Source organism: Hyla sarda, chromosome 13 (assembly GCF_029499605.1).
Source record: "Hyla sarda isolate aHylSar1 chromosome 13, aHylSar1.hap1, whole genome shotgun sequence".
Lineage (NCBI taxonomy): Eukaryota > Metazoa > Chordata > Amphibia > Anura > Hylidae > Hyla > Hyla sarda.
The window spans coordinates 34,036,049-34,057,221 of record NC_079201.1 but is presented as its reverse complement, the minus strand read 5'-3'; the positions used below and the strand labels follow the sequence as shown (position 1 = coordinate 34,057,221).

The following is a 21,173-nucleotide window of genomic DNA, read 5'->3' as shown; positions in this document are numbered from 1 at the left end:
GGTTGCTAAAGGGCAACTGGGCAACTTTTCCTCTGGACAGGTCTTGATAAATCTTTATGTCCAAGAAAATATCCCAAAAAGGGTATGGATATAGCCTCACAATTCAGTAACACACTGACCTGTCCTTTCATACACTAATTCTCCAATCACACTTTAATTATGTAGGTGGAGGGGTGATATTGGCCAACATATTGACAGACCCATTTGTTCTGTGACCACTCAATTTATTCAGATGATATGGATTTTTGGGGGGATTTCATAGTACCACCTTAGTTTATTAAGGCAAGGCATTTGGCAGTGCAGTACACATAGTCTATTGAGTTGCATATAAGTATTCCCTGATCAACTGTTTCCATATACTGTATATCATAGTGAACAAACAAAATAGTGTTTATATTAATCACACTGAAAGTGTTTACATGTAAGTGTGAAATTTCAGCATTTTTAGAAAACCACTGACCATTTACTTTTGGATGGGTGAGGGCTACTCGTGTTTGAGGAATATTAGCTACAGGATCACTTGTCTCCTCTTTTAACCCAGGAACATCTGCAAGAGACAAAAATGCCTCTCCCTCCAACTCATTAGAAAGAATCGCATCATAGTCAAACACCGTCAGCAAAAGACAGGCTCCTGGAACTGCACACTGCTCCGGGGTCACCAGGCTGAGGGATAAAAGAACATTAGAACATTGTGAATTCTTTGATCTATTTTGTTAATAGGAAGTTGTCTTATTAGCGTTATTAGTCATATGGATGGCTAGATTAATAGGGAGCTATATACGGCCTATAACAGTACAGCACATATAGTTAATACAGTGTTTGTGAGTAAAGATTAAGCATACTCACAAGTCAAAGGCCTCATCATAAAGAGGGTTCAGTTCATTCTTCTTGGTTTCTGTAGACCTCAGCTCTACTGCTGGAAATATGTGTTTAGGTTCCAATGTCAGCTGAATAAATGGGTCACTGCTGCCTGAGGTGAGGAACATGGAAATCGATGGTCAGTTTGTTTATTTAAGAAATACTTCTTTACCGATGGGTTTACCTCCAACCCCCAATTATTGTGCATATTCTGGCCCAATTTTTTTTTCAGCATAGCTGTATTAGAGCTTGTTTTTTGGCGGGTTGAATAGTTTTTTTTAATGGCAGCATTTTAAGGTGCATATAACACCACTACAACCAGTGAACAGGCATTTTCTGCATGTCGAAACAAAAGTAGGGACTTACACCAAACCCAAATATTTACAGAAAACACTTTTGTTTCCTGTGGACCCCTAATGATTAAATGTAACTTTTATGCTTACTTTTTAATACACAAAACAGTTGATGAGGTTTAAAAAACAAAAAAAAAAAAAATTACTAGGCTATGAAAATAATAAAATACAGCATACACACCTTGCAGTCCTCTCTGTGCCTCTGTTTACTTTCCAAAATGACATGCTCTCCTGCCTCTCCTGATGACATTTGAAACACATTACAACCTTAAAATGAATCTGTCAGCTGCAATTCACGTTCCAAACTGCTGATACTGTTAGATAGCTGAAAGGGCAAAGAGGCACATGGTACCTTTCATATTATCTGTCTGTGCTTACATAACATAGAAAAAAAAATTTTTTCTCCTCTGCAAAGTATCGGAGAGGTGTTTTTAAGCCCCTGAAGTGCTGTGGACTGGAATCCCCTTCTCTCCTTCTGCCATACCTTTCCCAGCTTGATTGACAGGCAGCTGAAAACTGAGCCCTATTAATCAAGCAGGGACAAAGATGGAAGGGGGGGGGGGCAGTCAGGGCTGAGTTTTCACCTGACTGTCAGTCAAGCTGGGAAATGTATGGGAGAGGGAGAGAAGAGGGGTTTCAGCCCACAGCCCTTCATGGGGCTTGAAATAGCCTATTTTACACTTTGCACCAGAAAATAAAAATAAAAATTTTATGTCATGGAAGTGCAGACAAATATATAACAGGTAACATGTGTCCTAAGACCTTTCGAACTGTCTCAGCAGTTTGGAACCTGAATTGCAGCTAACAGTTGTCCTTTTACATGGGCCGATTATTGGACAAATGAGCATTCTTACGGACACTAAGTCCCAAAAATGGGCCCATGTAAAACGGCCAGCAACCTGCTAAGGAACGAGCCGACTAATAGAGATCCAGGGAATGTTCCGGCAACATGATTGGTTAAGCCTTGTGAAGATCGGCGCTTGTGATTCGGGCCGATTGTTGATAATATTCCTAACCCCTACAGCCAGAGCAGAGAGCAGGGAGAGCATGTAAGGAGGGGAAGTAAACTGGAGCACTGGCGCTGGACTTTCCATGGTGAATATGCTGTATTTTATTGTTACGCTAGGCTGTAATTTTGCAATTTTGTTTAACGTTATATACCTCAGAGCAAGTTTAATGTTAGTTACCTCAGAGTAGGTAAGAAGATTATGATATAGTTATCTTGCCATCACAATTTGGCCCTTTTTAAAGTCACTCATAAAATGTTCCTGCTTCCACCAGATCAACTTCCAACAGAGCTGTCTTAAATTTTGTGGAATTCCACAGTGAATCCTATTGAAGTCAATCGGGCTTTGAATTTCAGCAGAATTTTTTTTTTTTTTTTTTTTGAGAACACAGAATTCTGCTGAAATTTTGCCATAATGGCGGCAGAATTTCATATAAATTCTGCAATTCTATTCAGCAAGCTTTGTTGAATGGAATTTGTGTGGAATTGCGCCTTGTGAACATAGCCTAATATATCACATCCCTTGACGGTTGCCACTGTCTCAAGATGATCAATACTTCAATGCTCAGCGGTTTTAAAGTGATCCTGTTAGTAGTTTTATGTTGTCTAATACACAGACAGCATGAAACAGGGACAGGAGGGGATATCACAACATAGTATCATGTACTCTAAAATACTCAGTTGTTTGAAAGAACTCATAGTCATAAAAGTCGCCAGAAATGGGAAAAACTGTTTTCTCTCAGGGTTATGGTCATTTATAGAATGTTGTGATCTTGCTCCCTGTCTCCGATTCATGCTGCCCGTGGTCTGAGCAACCTGAAACTGCTGATAGGTTCCCTTTATTGGTTTAGATGTATGTGCATGTTAATGTGTGTATTTTGTTTACCATTGGAATCCAAAGGAAGAAGATTCACTGCATTGAGGATCTCTACATGCAGTTTCTGCTCTGAGTGTCGATAGATAACTTTCACTGTAACAGCTCCATACTTTTCTGCCGTGGAACCCTGCTGTAAGTGGTTACAATATACAAACATGAAATACTTAACATACACGTATACAGCTTAGGAAGACATTTTAACGTTAACAAACCCACTTTGTTCCTTATAACACAACATATAATACATAAAACTTCACAAAATTCCAATGGGTCAGAAGTTTACATACACCAAATTTACTGAGTCTTTTAATAGTTAAAACATTTCTCAAAATTAATTCCCCAAAATAAATTGAGACATTGTGGTAGCCCAGAACAGCTTTTCCAGCTACTGCCCAGTAGAGGATACATGATTTACTAGAATGTAAGTTGTATATTTCTGGTGCTGAAGGTCTAAATGACTGTATTGCCCATACACTGAGGCCTACAGCGTGCAGGGAGTAAATTTGGTTGCATATTGCCATGCATCATCCTGCATAGCTGAACCACAGTATTATCACATGTTGCACTCCTAGCCAATGAATTCAGGAGCCAGTCCCAACGCCTTACCCTTGCCTGTCATACCCTAATATCCAAATTAAGGGATACACACCCCATTATATTTTACCCCCATCCTTTTCTTAATATGTTGTGTTACTAAAACTTCATATTTTATTAGTATGCTTTAAAATAATACAATCCTACAAAAATGTGACTTAAAACATGCAGATTACAGTCCAGTTGTAGATATAAATAGCTCTCATAAGAAGTCACCATTCACAGCATCTGCAGTACACTAGAAAAATGTGGGCTGAGATACTAATCTCCTAAAAGACATTAACCCTCTGTTGTACGAACGATGTCTTCAGGGGTATATAGGCAAAATGGCACACAGGTCCAACTGTCCAATAAATACTGAGCCAACCATGCTCAGTACACTTATTGCTTAAAATTCATATCCTCATGTCCTCTGCTGGGTGCTACCATATACCGCACTTCCGCAGGAGTCACATGACACTCAGATCATGTCACACCGACTTCTGTTTATTCCATTACCATGCATGCGTACAGACTTAGCAATGTCTCTATAACTAACCTATCTCCTCTGGCACATAGAACAAAAGAAAGGACATGGAACCATACTATTAACCCAATGCTCTATAGGGATCACAAAAGTCATCATCAGACTGAATATCATTGGGGCAATATGTCCATACCTGGGTAGTATGAATGCATGTTACAATGTGTCATATTCAGCAATGCAATAAAATTAATGTAAATCACATCAGAAATGTGTTTTTCTTAATTTTATACTAGAACCTTGATTGTTGCTCTTGTAGCATCTGTTTAAATATCCTATGATATTAATTAATATTAGTTCTGGTCTCACCAGTATTCACATTTTTACTGGTAAGTATGCATATTATTATAGTAGTTAATAAATGCCTTTAGATATATTGGAGGATATTTCACCACAGTCCATCCTAACTGTAAGTAAACATGTCACAGTATTATTCACATTATCACTGATAAAACATTTTCTTAATAAGCACATATACTACCTAACAATAACATTGTCAGCTGATGTATAACTTCATCAGTATATTAGATTTTATATTCTTGATGGACAGTGAGTGTATTATTATAAGGATATATATATATATATATATATATATATATATATATATATACATATACACACACACACACACACATTATATTCATTAGTGGACATTGCCATAATCGCCACTCTGCCTGGTTCTGATCCCTCCATAAAAATAACACAATGGGAGATACCATAATTGTTGTCTGCAGCAATTAATGTCAACACCTATCCTGAAGAGCCCACATTTGTTAACAGGTAAGTTTTAAACATCTTGGGGGTACTAGTGGATGGTAAACTCAACTTTAGTGATTAGTGCCAGGCAGCTGCTGCCAAGGTTAACAATGGGAAAGTACATCCTTCTTCAAACACAGATTACACATTCGTGTTCTTTCATTAATACTGTTACGACATGATGCACATTTTGACAGGACACGTGATTAACAAACATGCAGGGGTACATAGATACAGCTCGACTGATGGATATAATGGGGTCATGTTTGGGTTCTACAGGAAGCGTAATAACTTTGGGTCAGATTTCAGGGTGATGTATAACCACGGCTCCTAAGGGGAATCCTGGAAATCATTTATCTTCAACATATTCCACTACACACAGGAAGTGCATTTTTGGAGGTCAAATTAAAACAGGATATGTATATCTCAAGACCAACCAAAATAGCTAAAATTTAACAACTTTTATTAAATCCAGTTAAAACCTATAGTTACTATAAAATGGATACAGAGTCATCGGTCTATAATACATAAAGACTCAAAACAGGGTAGATTCCCTCCAGGGTCGATCCCCTATTTAACACCCTTATCAAACCCGACGCGTTTCCCCGTGGGTTAGATATGTCCACGGTTCATCAGGGGTTATACTTAAACCCCGGACACACAGTGGAGAAGTATATCTTATAACTTATTCTATTCAATGTATAACAGGCAGGAAGAACACATAAAACACATTTGAGTGAATATGCGATTTGAATTAATAAATTATAGTTCATCAATTTATATTATTGTATTTTCTTAAGCTAATAGGGGCCATTGCTGAGGAAGAAAATAATTGTATTTATTAGCCTATTTCATATCATATGGGCGCTCTTTGATGTACTCTGACATTCAGGTACTTTTCAAAATTATTCTATTCTCTGTGTTTAATGGTCTTTGTATTTGCATTCTGCTATCTGGTTTCTTTTGCTGTATGTGCTTAATGTGCCTGAGCCACATGTTTGTTTACTATTTATTATTAATTATTATTTATTATTTTTTATTTTTAGTCTGTCTGCTCTGAGTTTGTTTATTTATTAACGGCTATATGTCTTTTTGTCGCTTTCCTGCCTGTTTGCTTTTTGCTTTTCAGGAAGTGGCACTAAACCTGGAGGTCATATCAAGGACCTTGGGTCTATTGGTTATCAAAGACACTATTGGAGACTATCCATGAAGAGGAATCCCACAGAAACTATATCGTACATTTATTAACCCTGCTTGCTGTGTGTTTTATGTGTTCTTCCTGCCTGTTATACATTGAATAGAATAAGTTATAAGATATACTTCTCCACTGTGTGTCCGGGGTTTAAGTATAACCCCTGATGAACCGTGGACATATCCAACCCACGGGGAAACGCGTCGGGTTTGATAAGGGTGTTAAATAGGGGATCGACCCTGGAGGGAATCTACCCTGTTTTGAGTCTTTATGTATTATAGACCGATGACTCTGTATCCATTTTATAGTAACTATAGGTTTTAACTGGATTTAATAAAAGTTGTTAAATTTTAGCTATTTTGGTTGGTCTTAAGTTAGTAATTAGCTAAATTGGATTTATGTTCCATATATCAGTGATTTGAGGATATGTATATCACCTGACTGCAGGTGGTATACACCAAATAACACAATTAATATGGGGCAATGGCTTATATTAAGGTGATGACTGAAAAACGAAAGGAGAGATTATGCACATTAAAGGAATATATACACACACACACACACAGCAGAATGGAAGGTGCAACAAATTTCTAGGTGTTTAGATATTCTTCTTCTGAATTCTTGGGTTGCTTTCCAAGTTGTTCCACATATAAAATGTTTTAGGCCATCCATCTGTAGGATTATAAAATTCTCTTATCTTCCGTAGGAAGATGCAAAAATCACAGTGGCCACATGAGCAGTAACAAAATAGTATATAGAGGTTTAGCATATAAAACTTAACTTTTATTAGACCTATTAAAATGGTCAAATGGACCTGTAATAAACAATATATAAACCAAGGTGAAACCTAAAGTGCTCAAATAATGTGTGTGATCATAAATGCTACTTACGGTATATATATGGGTTATCAGGATCGGTGTAGCCAATATAGACAAACAGGCAATTGGTTTTAATTTGCCCTATAAACTGTCCCTAAAAAATACCCTTTTTGGTAAGTTTTGCATCGCCCTAAAACGGGCAGCCCCACACAGGTACCTGTCCCTGTTATATTCTCATTCACCCTATATGACCTCCCTACGCATTTCTTTGCCTATGTCAGCAGAGTCAGGGATTAAACAAAGGCTTCACATACAAAAGCTGCACATACAAAAGCAATTATGAATGTATTATAATACGCGTTTAATCCATACTCATGTGTTTTGTTCTAAATTTTTATTATATAATGCAATTACCTAGTATTCATGTGCTAGAAGAAGAGACTGTTTCTATGTACGGCAGTGATAACATGTACTGCCTTCACAGGTTTTGGACTTATTTACTTTTTAGTCCGACACAATTACTTACTAACCTAAGATTCATAATTGCTTTTGTATGTGCAGCTTTTGTATGTGCAGCCTTTGTTTAAAGGGGTACTCCGGTGAAAAACATATATATTTTTTTTAAATCAACTGGTGCCAGAAAGTTAAACAGATTTGTAAATTACTTCTATTAAAAAATCTCAATCCTTCCTGTACTTAGCTGCTGAATACTACAGCGGAAATTCTTTTCTTTTTGAAACACAGAACTGTCTGCTGACATCACGAGCACAGTGCTCTCTGCTGACATCTCTGTCCATTTTATGAACTGTCCAGAACAGCTTATGTTTGCTGTGGGGATTTCCTTTTACCATGGACAGTTCCTAAAATGGACAGAGATGTCAGCAGAGAGCACTGTGCCTGTGATGTCAGCAGACATCTCTGTGTTTCAAACGGGAAAGAATTTCCACTGTAGTATTCAGCAGCTAATAAGTACAGGAAGGATTAAGATTTTTTAATAGAAGTAATTTACAAATCTGTTTAACTTTCTGGCACCAGTTGATTTAAAAAAAAAAAATTGTTTTTCACCGGAGTACCCCTTTAATCCTTGACTATTCCCCTGAGGACTCTGCTGACAAGGCAGAAGAAATGCATAGGGAGGTCATATAAGGTGTATTAGGGTATAACAGGGACAGGATCCTGTGTGGGGCCGCCCTTTTTACGGTGATGCAACACTTGCCAAGAAAGGTATTTTTCAGGGCCAGTTTATAGGGCAAATTAGAACCAATTGCCTGTTTGTCTATATTGGCTACACCGGTCCTGATAACCCATTCCTGATATATACGGTAAGTAGCATTTATGATCACACACATTATTTGAGCACTTTTGGTTATCACCTTGGTTTATATATTGTTTATTACAGGTCCATTTGACCATTTTAATAGGTCTAATAAAAGTTTTATATGCTAATCCTCTATATTCTATTTTGTGTCTGATGCAAGGATTTCTTGTTTTGGTTGGGTACAGCACCCAAATTATCTCCTTGCTGTGTGCTGTCACATGAGCAGTCACCCACAGTTTGACTTGTTGACCACATAGTACTGTGTACAAGGATGTCACAGCTAGAGCTTTAGGAAAGAGTGTAATGAACTCTTAAAGGAGATATCCAATGGTGAAAAACGTATCCCCTATCCTAAGCATAGGGGATAAGTTTCAGATCGTGGGGGGTCCGACCGCTGGGGCCTCCCGTGATCTCCTGTATGGGGCCCCCGACAGCCCGCAGGAAGGGGGCGTGTTGACCACCGCACGAAGCGGCTGCTGACACGCCCCCTCAATACAACTCTATTGCAGAACAGGAGCGCTGCCTTCGGCAATCTCCGGCTCTGCCATAGAGTTGTATTGAGGGGGTGTGTCGGCTGCCGCTTCGTGCGGTGGTCAACATGCGCTATCTGGCCAGCGAGCTGGTGACCCGTACAGGGAGATCACAGGGGGCCCCAGTGGTCGGACCCCCTGCAATCTGAAGCTTATCCCCTATTCTTAGGATAGGGGGATATGTTTTTCACCACTGGACTACCCCTTTAAGGAGATTTCGAGCAAGGGGTATCCCAAAATTTATTTAAAAATAGAGCACAGGGAAGCGATAGAATGGCTCTTCTAGCATCCGGTAGACAGAAAAACTAACAATCCGTCACTAGATGCATTGGAACATTTGATGGATATGCATCAAGGTAATGGCTGATACTTGAAGATACCGATCATGATCTCAAGGAGGTTTTAGCATAGAGACCAATGGTGACATTTAGAAGGTGTCCAAGCTTAAGAGACATCTTTGTTTACATGTCCTCAGTCCCGAGAAGTACTACATGGTTAAAGAGTCAAACTGTGATTTCTTTCCCATGTGGCCAATGTAATTTTTGCAGATTCCTGCTGAAGATAAGATCATTTCGGAATCCTACAGATGGACAATCAAGTCAGACAATTTATTAACTGTATGACCAATAACATTCTATATATAGAACAATGTGGATGTCCGAAAATGTATATTGGTAAAACAACCCAAGAATTCAGAATGAGAATATCTAAACATCTGAGTACTATCCAGACCAACAGTAATACATAACAAGGCACATGAGAGACATAAATAAACAATGGATGTTTGATATTAAATTCTTCGGTGTATGGCAAAAAACTTTGGGGCCACAGAAGGGAAGTATTGAAAAATTGCTACTACAAGAAGAACACAGGTGGATCTTTAGGCTTGGCATGGCTGCCATCAGAAATTTTAGGGTCCCCTACATAGCTCAAGGCCTGAGCACCCTGGAAGCCCCTCAGCATACTGCCAATTGCACATATCACTTTGCGCGTCCAGTGTCAGCATTACTAATGTGGCTGCTACCCTGCTGTACACTTTTATTTCCACCCTTGTTCCACCGTGTGCCATTTCATCTCCCATTTATTACCCCCCTGTGCAATGTCATTAACCCTTCATCACCCCCTGTGTAGCAAAGCATCTGAGTATCATAGCGTTTAATGCTTTTACCTGCTGCTGGATCTTCTGCTGATAGTACCGCCCTATTAGTTCCCGAGTGCTGGAAGAACAAAGACCAAGATCCTGTTCCAGGGTCTGTAGGTAGAGAAAACATTGATATATGGTTTAGATTTGTCAATCAAGCATATAATTTAATTGAATTTTGACACTACACTATCTGTAAAAAACATGAGTCTAAGGCCTCTTTCACACAAGCCTATTTTGTCTCCCTGTTATTTGTCTGTTTTTTTTTTTTTTTTTTTTTTGTGTGTGTTCCGTAACATGGAGCTAATGTTGATCTATGGGGCTATTCAAATAGCTGTATAAAATATGGAAATATAAAAAAATGCAGTATGTGCAACATTCATACATTTTGTGGATGAAGTATGCCCATTGAAGTCTATGAAGAGGGATTAAAATACTGAGGTATCTGTATTCATGAGTGTTTTTTCTTCTCATCTTCGTAATATGGGGCATGGAACATCTTAGCTATGAGGAGCGATTAAAGGAGTTACAATTGTTTAGTCTTGAGAAGAGACGTTTAAGGGGGGATATGATAAACGTATATAAGTATATTAATGGCCCATACAAAAAATATGGAGAAAAACTATTCCAGGTTAAACCCCCCCAAAGGACGAGGGGGCACTCCTTCTGTCTGGAGAAGAAAAAGTTTAGCCTCAAGGGGGCGACACGCCTTCTTTACCATGAGAACAGTGAACTTATGGAACAGTCTACCTCGGGAACTGGTCACAGCAGGAAAAATTAACAGCTTTAAAACAGGATTAGATACATTCCTGGAACAAAATAACATTAATACTTATGAAGAAATATAAAATCCCATCCCTTCCCCAATATCGCGCCACACATTCCCTGGTTGAACTTGATGGACATATGTCTTTTTTCGACCGTACTAACTATGTAATAACAGGACCACATGAGATTGGACCACTTGACCAAATAGGGACAGGAAGCACAGCATGAGAGGTTAAAAGCCCCCCTCCCTCCATTATCAGTGCTTTTCTGTCCCTGTTAGGGAATATACGAAAGGGTCTGCTGTCAGGAGGTGAAAAGCGGACCCTATTGTTTCCTTTTATAAATGGTCAGAAATATGAATCAGGGCCTAGCCTTCCTGTGGTCTCAAGAGGTACTCCGATATGAGTTATGCATGCCCCATCCATGCCATAGGTCTCTGGGAGCAGTCTGGAAAGCTGGAAGAACTATTGTTCAGCATGTGTGCTCCTGGGCGTGAGCCAATAGTTGTGTAAGATGCTTGTGGTGCACTGCTGGTAATGCTCTTTAGGTCTCCACATACTCAGGATCAAGCAGCAGGAAAATTGAAAATGAAACCAGATCTTGATAGCCGCTTGGCAAGCGATCTGATGTCAGTGTATATAAAACTTTAGTGGGGCTCTCATCCCAGCCCTTTTAGCTGACACAATTTGTGGCATCTGTATAGAACAGATTTAATTCTTGTAGAAATATTAATGGTTTGTCGCATAGCCTTAATGGTGGGCTTTATATTGTGCACTAGATCGTGTTCTTATGTTATTGGCGATTGCCATAGTTGTAGATGTAGTAACAGTCCGTCACATAGATATTTGGCGTGGGAGTGGCTTTGGAAACCCTCTCTTTATTGTACTGTGCCTAAATAAACAGGACTCCAGGTAAGAGACACTCCTTCATTCTGAGCTGGAGAAGGAATCTGTTGTTGAGCTACTGACAACGTGTCTGTATTTTTCCAATTATAGCAAATTTGCTTATCCCTGGGTAGACCACTGGATCGGATTATTGTTAAAAGTCCAGATTTCTACCACATTTTGGCAAGGCAGGTAGGAGCTAACTTTGTTTCAGTAGTTGCATTTGATGGATGATCTGAATGTTTTGAAGCCATGACTCATGGCCCATTTTTTCAAAAGTAAGTGTTTCTAATTTATCTTAGTTTTGTTTAGGGTTGTTTTTGTAATTGAACTTTTACACAACACATTCGGTGCACATTTAAGGCTGGGTTCACATTACGTTTTAAGCAATACAGGTTTGTATATGGCTGGGGGAGCGAAAACCGGGCGCTCCCATATCCCAGCCGTATCCGCCCCGGCCAACCAGAGAGAAACGCTGACTCCGGTCGGCTCTTTTTTGCCCTGTATGCGGTTTTCTCACCGGACCTAAAACCGTGGTACACCACGGTTTTAGGTCCAGTGGGAAAACCGCAGGCAGGATTTTTTTTGCAAATCTGAGCTGTGTCCCTTTATGCATTAACCCCTTAAGGACTAGGGTTTTTTCCATTTTTGAACTTTCATTTTTTCCTCCTTACCTTTAAAAAATCATAACACTTTCAATTATGCACCTAAAAATCCATATGATGGCTTATTTTTTGCGCCACCAATTCTATTTTGTAATGACATCAGTAATTTTACCCAAAAATCGACGGCGAAATGGAAAAAAAATCATTGTGAGACAAAATTGAAAAAAAAAATTCCATTTTGTAACTTTTGGGAGCTTCTGTTTCTACAGTTAAAAATGACACCTTTTCTTTATTCCTTAGGTCCATACGATTAAAATGATACCCTACTTTTATAGGTTTGATTTTGTATTACTTCTGAAAAAAACATCACTACATGCAGGAAAATTTATAATTTAAAATTATAAAATTGTCATCTTCTGACCCCTATAACTTTTTTATTTTTCCGCGTATGGGGCGGTATGAGGGCTTATTTTTTGTGCTGTGATCTGAAGTTTTTAGTGGTACTATTTTTGTATTGATCGGACTTTTTGATTGCTTTTTATTCAATTTTTCATGATATAAAAAGTGACCAAAATACGCTATTTGGACTTTGGAATTTTTTTGCGCGTACGCCATTGACCGTGTGGTTTAATTAACAATATATTTTTATAATTCAGACATTGTGGCACTTGGCGATACAACATATGTTTATTTTTATTTACACAGTTTTTTTTAAATGGGAAAAGGAGGGTGATTCAAACTTTTATTAGGGTTAAATGATCTTTATTCACTTTTTTTTTTCCACTTTTTTTTTTTTGCAATGTTATAGCTCCCATAGAAGGTTATAACACTGCACACACTGATCTTTTACATTGATCAATGGTTTCTCATAGGAAACCATTGATCAATGATTCTGACGCTTGACTGCTCATGCCTGGATCTCAGGCACTGAGCAGTAATTCGTCGATCGGACACCAGGAGTCAAGGTAGGGGACTCTCCTGCTGTGTCACAGCTGTTTGGGATGCCGCGATTTCGCAGCGGACATTCCAAACAGCCCCCTGAGCTAACCAGCAATGATTTACTTTCACTTTAGGTGCAGTGCGCTATTAGCCGCGGGTCCCGGCTGTTGTTAGAGGCTGACCCGCTATAGAATGGGAGCGGTCTCAGGGCGTCCTTGGTCCTTAACAGGTTAAAGGGGTACTCCGATTGAAAACTTTTTTTTTAAATCAACTGGTTCCAGAAAGTTAAACAGATGTGTAAATTACTTCTATTAAAAAATCTTAATCCTTCCAGTACTTATTAGCTGCTGAATACTACAGAGGAAATTATTTTCTTTTTGGAACACAGTGTTCTCTGCTGACATCATGACCACAGTGCTCTCTGCTGGCATCTCTGTCCATTTTAAGAACTGTCCAGAGAAGAGGAAAATCCCCATAGCAAACATATGCTGCTCTGGACAGTTCCAAAAATGGACAGAGATGCCAGCAGAGAGCTCTCTGTGTTCCAAAAAGAAAAAAATTTCCACTGTAGTATTCAGCAGCTAATAAGTACTGGAAGGATTAAGATTTTTTAATAGAAGCTATGGTTACTGGTAATAGGAGAATGTGCCCATTCACAAGAAAGGTAGTAGAGAGGAATCAAGTAACTATAGGCCAGTTAGTCTGACATCAATAGTGGGGAAATTAATGGAAACCCTTCTAAAGGATAGTATTGTGGAACATCTAAAATCCCATGGAATAGAAGATGAAAAACAACATGGGTTTACTTCAGGGAGATCATGTCAAACAAGTCTTATTGATTTTTTTGATTGCGTGACTAAAATAATAAATGGCGGAGGGGAAGTAGACATCGCATATCTAGATTTTAGTAAGGCTTTTGACACTGTCCCACATAGAAGACTTATAAATAAACTACAGTCATTGAGCTTTGGACTCCCATATTGTTGAGTGGATTAGGCAGTAGCTGAGTGACAGACAACAGAGAGTTGTAGTCAATGGAGAATATTCAGAGCAAGGTCTTGTTACCAGTGGGGACCTCAGGAATCTGAACTGGGACCAATTTAGTTTAATATCTTCATTGGTGATATTGCAAAAGGTCTCGATGGTAAGGTATGTGTTTTTGCTGATGACACAAAGATTTGTAACAGGGTTGAAGTTCCTGGCGGGATACGCCAAATGGAAAAGGTAGGAAGACAATGTAATAGAGAAGTAGGAAATGCTAGCAGAATCCTTGGATGTATAGGGAGAGGTATAAGCAGTAGAAAGAAGGAAGTGCTAATGGTGCTGTACAGAACACAATGGTGAGACCTCATTTGGAGTATTGTGCGCAGAACTGGAGGCCGTATCTCCAGAAGGATATAGATACTCTAGAGAGAGTTCAGAGAAGATACTAAACTAGTCCATGGATTGCAGGATAAAACTTCCCAGGAAAGGTTAAAGGACCTTAACATGTATAGCTTGGAAGAAAGACGAGACATAGGGGATATGATAGAAACTTTTAAATACATAAAGGAGATCAACACAATAATGAGGAGAGGACATTTAAAAGAATAAAAACTACAACAAGAGGAAATAATTTTATATTAGAGGGACAACGGTTTCTACAGTAACATCAGGAAGTATTACTTTACTGAAAGAGTCGTGGATGCTTGGAATAGCCATCCTGCAGAAGTGGTAGCTGTAAATACAGTGAAGGAGTGTAAGTATGCATGGGATAGGTATAAGGCTATCCTTCATATAAGATAGAGATAGGTATAAGGCTATCTTTCATAAAAGATAGAGACAGGTATAAGGCTATCCTTCATATAAGATAGGGATAGACATAAGGCTATCCTTCATATAAGATAGGGATAGGTATAAGGCTATCCTTCATATAAGATAGGGATAGGTATAAGGCTTATCCTTCATATAAGATAGAGATAGGTATAAGGCTATCCTTCATATAAGATAGAGATAGGTATAAGGCTATCCTTCATATAAGATAGGGATAGGTATAAGGCTATCCTTCATATAAGATAGAGATAGGTATAAGGCTATCCTTAAAAGGTAGGGACAAGGACAATTTATAGGTACTCAGAATATTGGTTAGACAAGATGGGCCAAATGGCTCTTATCTGCCGACACATTCTATGTTTCTTAGCTGATGGGGCCTCAGAACCAAAATCCAATTTGACCAGAGTTATATCTTCCTCATGGGCGGAGGAGGCTTTATCCTGAATTCAACAAATATGTAGGGTTTCCACGTGATCTAATCCCCACAAATTTACTAAACCGTATAGATTACAAGCTGCCCAAGATTTGGCTTTCGGTAGGAAGGTCCTACAGGCAGTGATCCCTCCCTAAGTTACTAATTTGGTATTATTTCTGTGGTGCTGTTTTGGATGAAGAAAAACTAGGATTAGTCTTTGTCGATAAGATGTTTCCCCCAAATCCTCCAGGACAGCACCAGTTACCTTCCTGTGTATGACTGATGTGTTAGAAATCTCTGATGAAAGAGGGCCGGGACATCACTTTTAACCTCTTGTGCTGTGCTTCCTGTCCTTAGTAGGTCAACAAGTCCAACCTACTGTGGTGCTGTTGTGGAGGATTTTGAGAAATCAGCTTACTGGTAATATGTAACCTAGTTTTCATTCATATTTTCATCCATTTCTCAAGGTGTGAAACTTTACTTGGAAGAATGGATGATAATACAAATGCAGCACAGTGAACTACTGATCACTTACTGTTCACATTGGTAATGTATGCATATTTTAGATCCGATAGATAGTGGCACAAATGATGTACAGAGTTATGTAATTTTTCACATGTATTAAAAACTGATGTACAGTTACAAAAAGTCAGGTTTGACTGATATATAAGACCATTCATACACACTTACCTGTCTGAGTCAATTACACCTAATATACTTATTTGGTGCATCAGATTCTCACAATATAGCTGGAGATTTGCACATTTAAATAGGACATGTGGCCAAATTTTTTGATCGGGCAGGATCTACCGATATCTTGGTATTGCTGTATCGCTATGTGAAGCACAAGGATGAGTACCTCCCTCTCCAGCTGGCTAAGATCTCTGCCCAATTGCAGAAGACAGCTCCATTATAAGTCTATTAGGCTGTCTCCTGAAACTGGACAGAGATGGGGGAAATCCCCCTATGTCTAAACAGGGGATTTGTACCTCTCTTTCAGAAAACGAAAGCTCTGATAACTATAAAGATACTGTATATTAAAGGGGTAGTCCGCTACTCAACTTTTTGAACAAACTTTTCCAAATGCTGGACCCGGCGGTGGGAGCTCATGATGTCATAGCCCCACGCCCTCATGACGTCACATCCCACCCCCTCAATGCAAGTCTATGGGAGGGGGCGTGACGGCTGCCATGCCCCCTCCGATAGACTTGCATTGAGGGGGTGGGGCTATGACATGACGAGCTGACGGCTCCAGCGTTCGGAACAGTTTCTTCCAAACGTTGAGCAGCGGAGTACCCCTTTAAGAAACTGTGAGCCCAGAATTCTGAAAAGACCTAAAAAGACAAGATTTTAGTCCAAAGTTGCCCTCTAGTGCTTTTTGTTACTGTTGTTGTCTCAGTTAGGTGGTACAAGGCCTACGTTGCAGCCACATATTCATAATCTGTTTTATATTTGTTTGATTATATCTGTTTTCAGATGTACACAATGTTTTTTTACATTTAATATTGATCAATTTAGAATTGAAAGAAATACTTGTACTTACTATAAATGTTGCAGTATGGAGGATTTCTAGGGACAGTCCACAACCTTCTGCATGGAAACATGACTCCAGGTTCTAAGTGGACAGAAAAATTTTCTTAGTCCAACTTATGAAGTGATAAAGAAGATATATAATACTGTATATTGATAGGTCCATTGTCATTTGGAGGGGAGGGCCTATTCTTCTCACTTTAACACCCCTGGGCTGCATGGGTTGCACCTTAGATTGAAAAATTGCATCCATTGTGGGAAAACTATTTGACGCACATACAGAAATACATAGGGGGTAATAGTATTAAAAGTTATAGGCAGTATGGTTTTAGGCTCACACTCTACAGCTAATTATTACATGTGTTTTTGCCATACATGACCGAAATCACGGAAAATAATGGATTCGAATGTTACAGTGACTTGTATAATTACAGTAAATTGTGCATTTTTATACTGTGATTTCAGTAATTCATGGCAGCTTCAGTATCACAATTTTTCTGCATTGTGTAAACACAGCCAAAGTAAGCAAAGAAGTCGTGAAACCAATCTAACTTGATTTTATGAAGAGATAAGTAGCCGGGATAGTTGGGTGGCTGTGAATATAAGGGGAGCAAATTAATGAATAATATGCTAACTGATTGGAATTTAAAATTCCCTGAATTCATGAGCTGTTTTAGCTTGCGAATATTCCATTTGCAAATTCCAAATTGCCCAAATATTTTTCCATCAGTACCCGACCACTGACTAAGTTTAGTTTTTACACACTTAACCCAAAGGTAAAGGGGAAAATTTATGAGGAAAACATGTGAAGAAGATTGCAAATATTTATGCATTTTGCCCAAAAACTTTATGTGCAAGCATAGTAAAACAAAACAAAATGCAAAAACAACATTAATTTCACTAATGATACCCCCATAGCGTGTTTGACACTGTCCCTCATAGACGCCTAATCGCCTGATTGGTAAATTATGGTCTTTGGTTTAGAAAGTTTAGTTTGTAACATGATTGAAAACTGGCTTAAGGACCATACCCAGAGACTGGTGGTCAATGTTTAGTACTCTGATTTGACCCCAGTTATTAGTGGTGTACCCCAAGGTTCAGTAGTGGGTCCGCTCTTGTTTAACTTATTTATTAATGACAACAACCTAAAAAAAGTCCTATATACTGTGGTCTAAATGAAATTGGGGAAAACCCAAAACAACCACTAAAAAACCTATAAATACGCCACTACAGCGTATAGGGTAAACCCACCAAAAATAAAAGATGTATATAATAAAATGAATAAGAAATGTATTAATCTGATAAATCAATAGCCATCAAGTTTAATAAATATGATTTTATTTTACAAAAAATACATATGTCATACACAAGCAAAAAAAGATTGGTAATAATATATAGCTATATAACATACATAAAAATAGTAATCATTAGCGCAATTTGATAATGTGTATAATTATTTAAAAAAATATTTTATATATATATATATATATATATATATATATGTAAATAAATGAACTTAAAAAATGCAAAGGATAGCAGGGACGGGAAAAGGATGTAAAAAAGGATGTAAAAAAGAAAAGCGTAAGTGTTGGGGTCGACTGATCACCAATGGATCATAAAAGCACCTGTTGCTATAAAATACGTGCAATGTGACACTCTGTTTGAAGCATAAAAAGTGTGTTTAACCTTAAAAATAAATATGCATAAAGTGCAATGTGCAACACAGAAATATAAGTGTATACAATAGATGTAAAAAAGCAAAAAAGCGGTGCAAGAAAACAAAAAATAAGGTGCTAAAAGTGAAGGTGTCAGAATGTAAATCCTTGACCCCACATGTAAAAAGAAGATGGGTTCCACGTCCCTGCAGGGACGTGGAACCCATCTTCTTTTTACATGTGGGGTCAAGTATTTACATTCTGACACCTTCACTTTTAGCACCTTATTTTTTGTTTTCTTGCACCGCTTTTTTGCTTTTTTACATCTATTGTATACACTTATATTTCTGTGTTGCACATTGCACTTTAGGCATTTTTATTTTTAAGGTTAAACACACTTTTTATGCTTCAAACAGAGTGTCACATTGCACGTATTTTATAGCAACAGGTGCTTTTATGATCCATTGGTGATCAGTCGACCCCAACACTTACGCTTTTCTTTTTTACATCCTTTTTTACATCCTTTTCCCGTCCCTGCTATCCTTTGCATTTTTTAAGTTCATTTATTTACATATATATATATATATATATATATAAAATATTTTTTTAAATAATTATACACATTATCAAATTGCGCTAATGATTACTATTTTTATGTATGTTATATAGCTATATATTATTACCAATCTTTTTTTGCTTGTGTATGACATATGTATTTTTTGTAAAATAAAATTATATTTATTAAACTTGATGGCTATTGATTTATCAGATTAATATATTTCTTATTCATTTTATTATATACATCTTTTATTTTTGGTGGGTTTACCCTATACGCTGTAGTGGCGTATTTATAGGTTTTTTATTTATTAATGATATAGAGGATGGGCATCTTGGCAGATGACACTGAACTTTGTAGTACAGTATAGCCTGTGAAAGATGTGGATTAGTTACAATCTGAATTTTTAGATCCACTTGGCAAATGAGGTTCAGTGTAGATAAATGTGAAATTAGGCATCTGGGTAATAACCTACTTGGGTCATATGTACTAGGGGAAGTAAAAACTGGAGAGTCACTGGTAGAAAAGGATTTGTGTGTATCTTTAGATATAGACTACATAACAGCATGCAATGATCTGAGGCTCTTAGAAAGCATTGGCAAATATGCTGTTCATTTTTGGACACCGGTTCATAAAAAAATGTCCTGGAGCTTGAAAAGGTCAAAGGCACACAGATACATGGAACATCTTAGTTGGAGGAAATGTTTTTTAAAGAATTACATTTGTTTAGTCTTGAGAAGAGACATTAAAGGGGTACCCCACCCCTTGACATCTTATCCCTTACACTTTGGATCTCCAGCCTGGCACCTCGGCGTTCTGAACATTTCTGTTCCGAACGCCGGCTGTGCTGGGCTTCGGGTGGTTGTGGTCATCACACCCTCATTTAATATCTATGGGTGGGGGCATGACTGCTTTGGTCGCTCATTATCAGGCAAGGATTGGATTACTGTGGTGCCGGGCCGGAGCTGGGGGGGGGGGTCTTAGTGGCCTTGGGAATAGGGGATAAGATGTCTAGGGGTGGAGTGGGGGCATGAGATCAACCTATTTAGGTAGATAGATATATATATAGTCTTCAGAAGCAACAGCCTTCTTTACCATAAGAACTTTGAATCTGTGGAACAGTCTCCCTTAGACTTAGACAAATTCTGAGCCAAAATGAGGTAATGCATATGTATAAATACAGCATGACATCCCCTTCCATCCATACTCCTTCCCTTCATCCATCTCCTTCCTTTCTTGGTTGAACTTGATGGGCACTATGTATCATTTTAGTTCACCTCTCAAAATATGACAATGACTCCCTTAATGCTATATATATATATATATATATATATATATATATATACACAGAGCCTACCCCTGAGAACTTTCACGCCTAACTGTGGACTTATAAAAAACAGGTAATGTCTGAGGTATACATTTGATGAAAATACTGGACCACCTCCAGTGGCTCCTACAGAGAATGAATAAAGAAGCAAAGTGCATGCACAACCCACCTGCACCATTGTAAAGAGAGACTTTTGTTCTGTGATCAAGATTACACAGTGTCCCAGCAGTCAGACGCATCGAAATCAGATAGTTAACTAAGCACGATATAAAAACTTCTTTAACGGTTTATTCACACATACAGTATTCTGCGCAGATTTGATGCGCAGGATTTCAAGCTGTGTTCAGTCAATCAATTAACATTGAAATCTGCAGCAGAAAATCCTGCGTATCAAATCTGCGCATTAAATCTGTGCAGAATACTGTACGTCTGAATAGACCCTAAAGGGGTACTGTGGCAAACACTGATATGGGGCAATTCACTTACATAAATACTGTGTTTATGAACCTTATCAGAACAGTGAAACTAATATCCTGACTTATCACAGACAGTGTGTATAGTGTCATACATATTCCAAAGATGAAGTGTTACCTTTAGTGCTGCATGCAACCTCTGGTAGTATCGGACAGAAGGGGTGATGTGGCTGGACAGATTGGAGATGACTGTGAGTATGTGAGACCAAAGTAAAGATAGAAGGCTGTAAAAGACATGCAATG

General features: G+C 38.3%; 1 protein-coding gene across 7 annotated transcripts in view; it reads right to left on the bottom strand.

The window, feature by feature from the left end:
* The window catches only part of UNC13D (unc-13 homolog D), a 144,580-nt gene that overhangs the window by 6,740 nt on the left and 116,667 nt on the right, over positions 1–21,173 (bottom strand). For all 7 annotated transcript variants that reach the window (XM_056549659.1, XM_056549658.1, XM_056549657.1 and 4 more), the window contains 6 exons: positions 21,049–21,154; positions 16,933–17,004; positions 9,994–10,077; positions 3,104–3,224; positions 847–970; positions 461–663 (listed from right to left, as the gene is read on the bottom strand). In XM_056549659.1, coding sequence (XP_056405634.1) covers positions 461–663; positions 847–970; positions 3,104–3,224; positions 9,994–10,077; positions 16,933–17,004; positions 21,049–21,154 — 710 coding nt within the window. The remainder of the gene's footprint in view (positions 1–460; positions 664–846; positions 971–3,103; positions 3,225–9,993; positions 10,078–16,932; positions 17,005–21,048; positions 21,155–21,173) is intronic.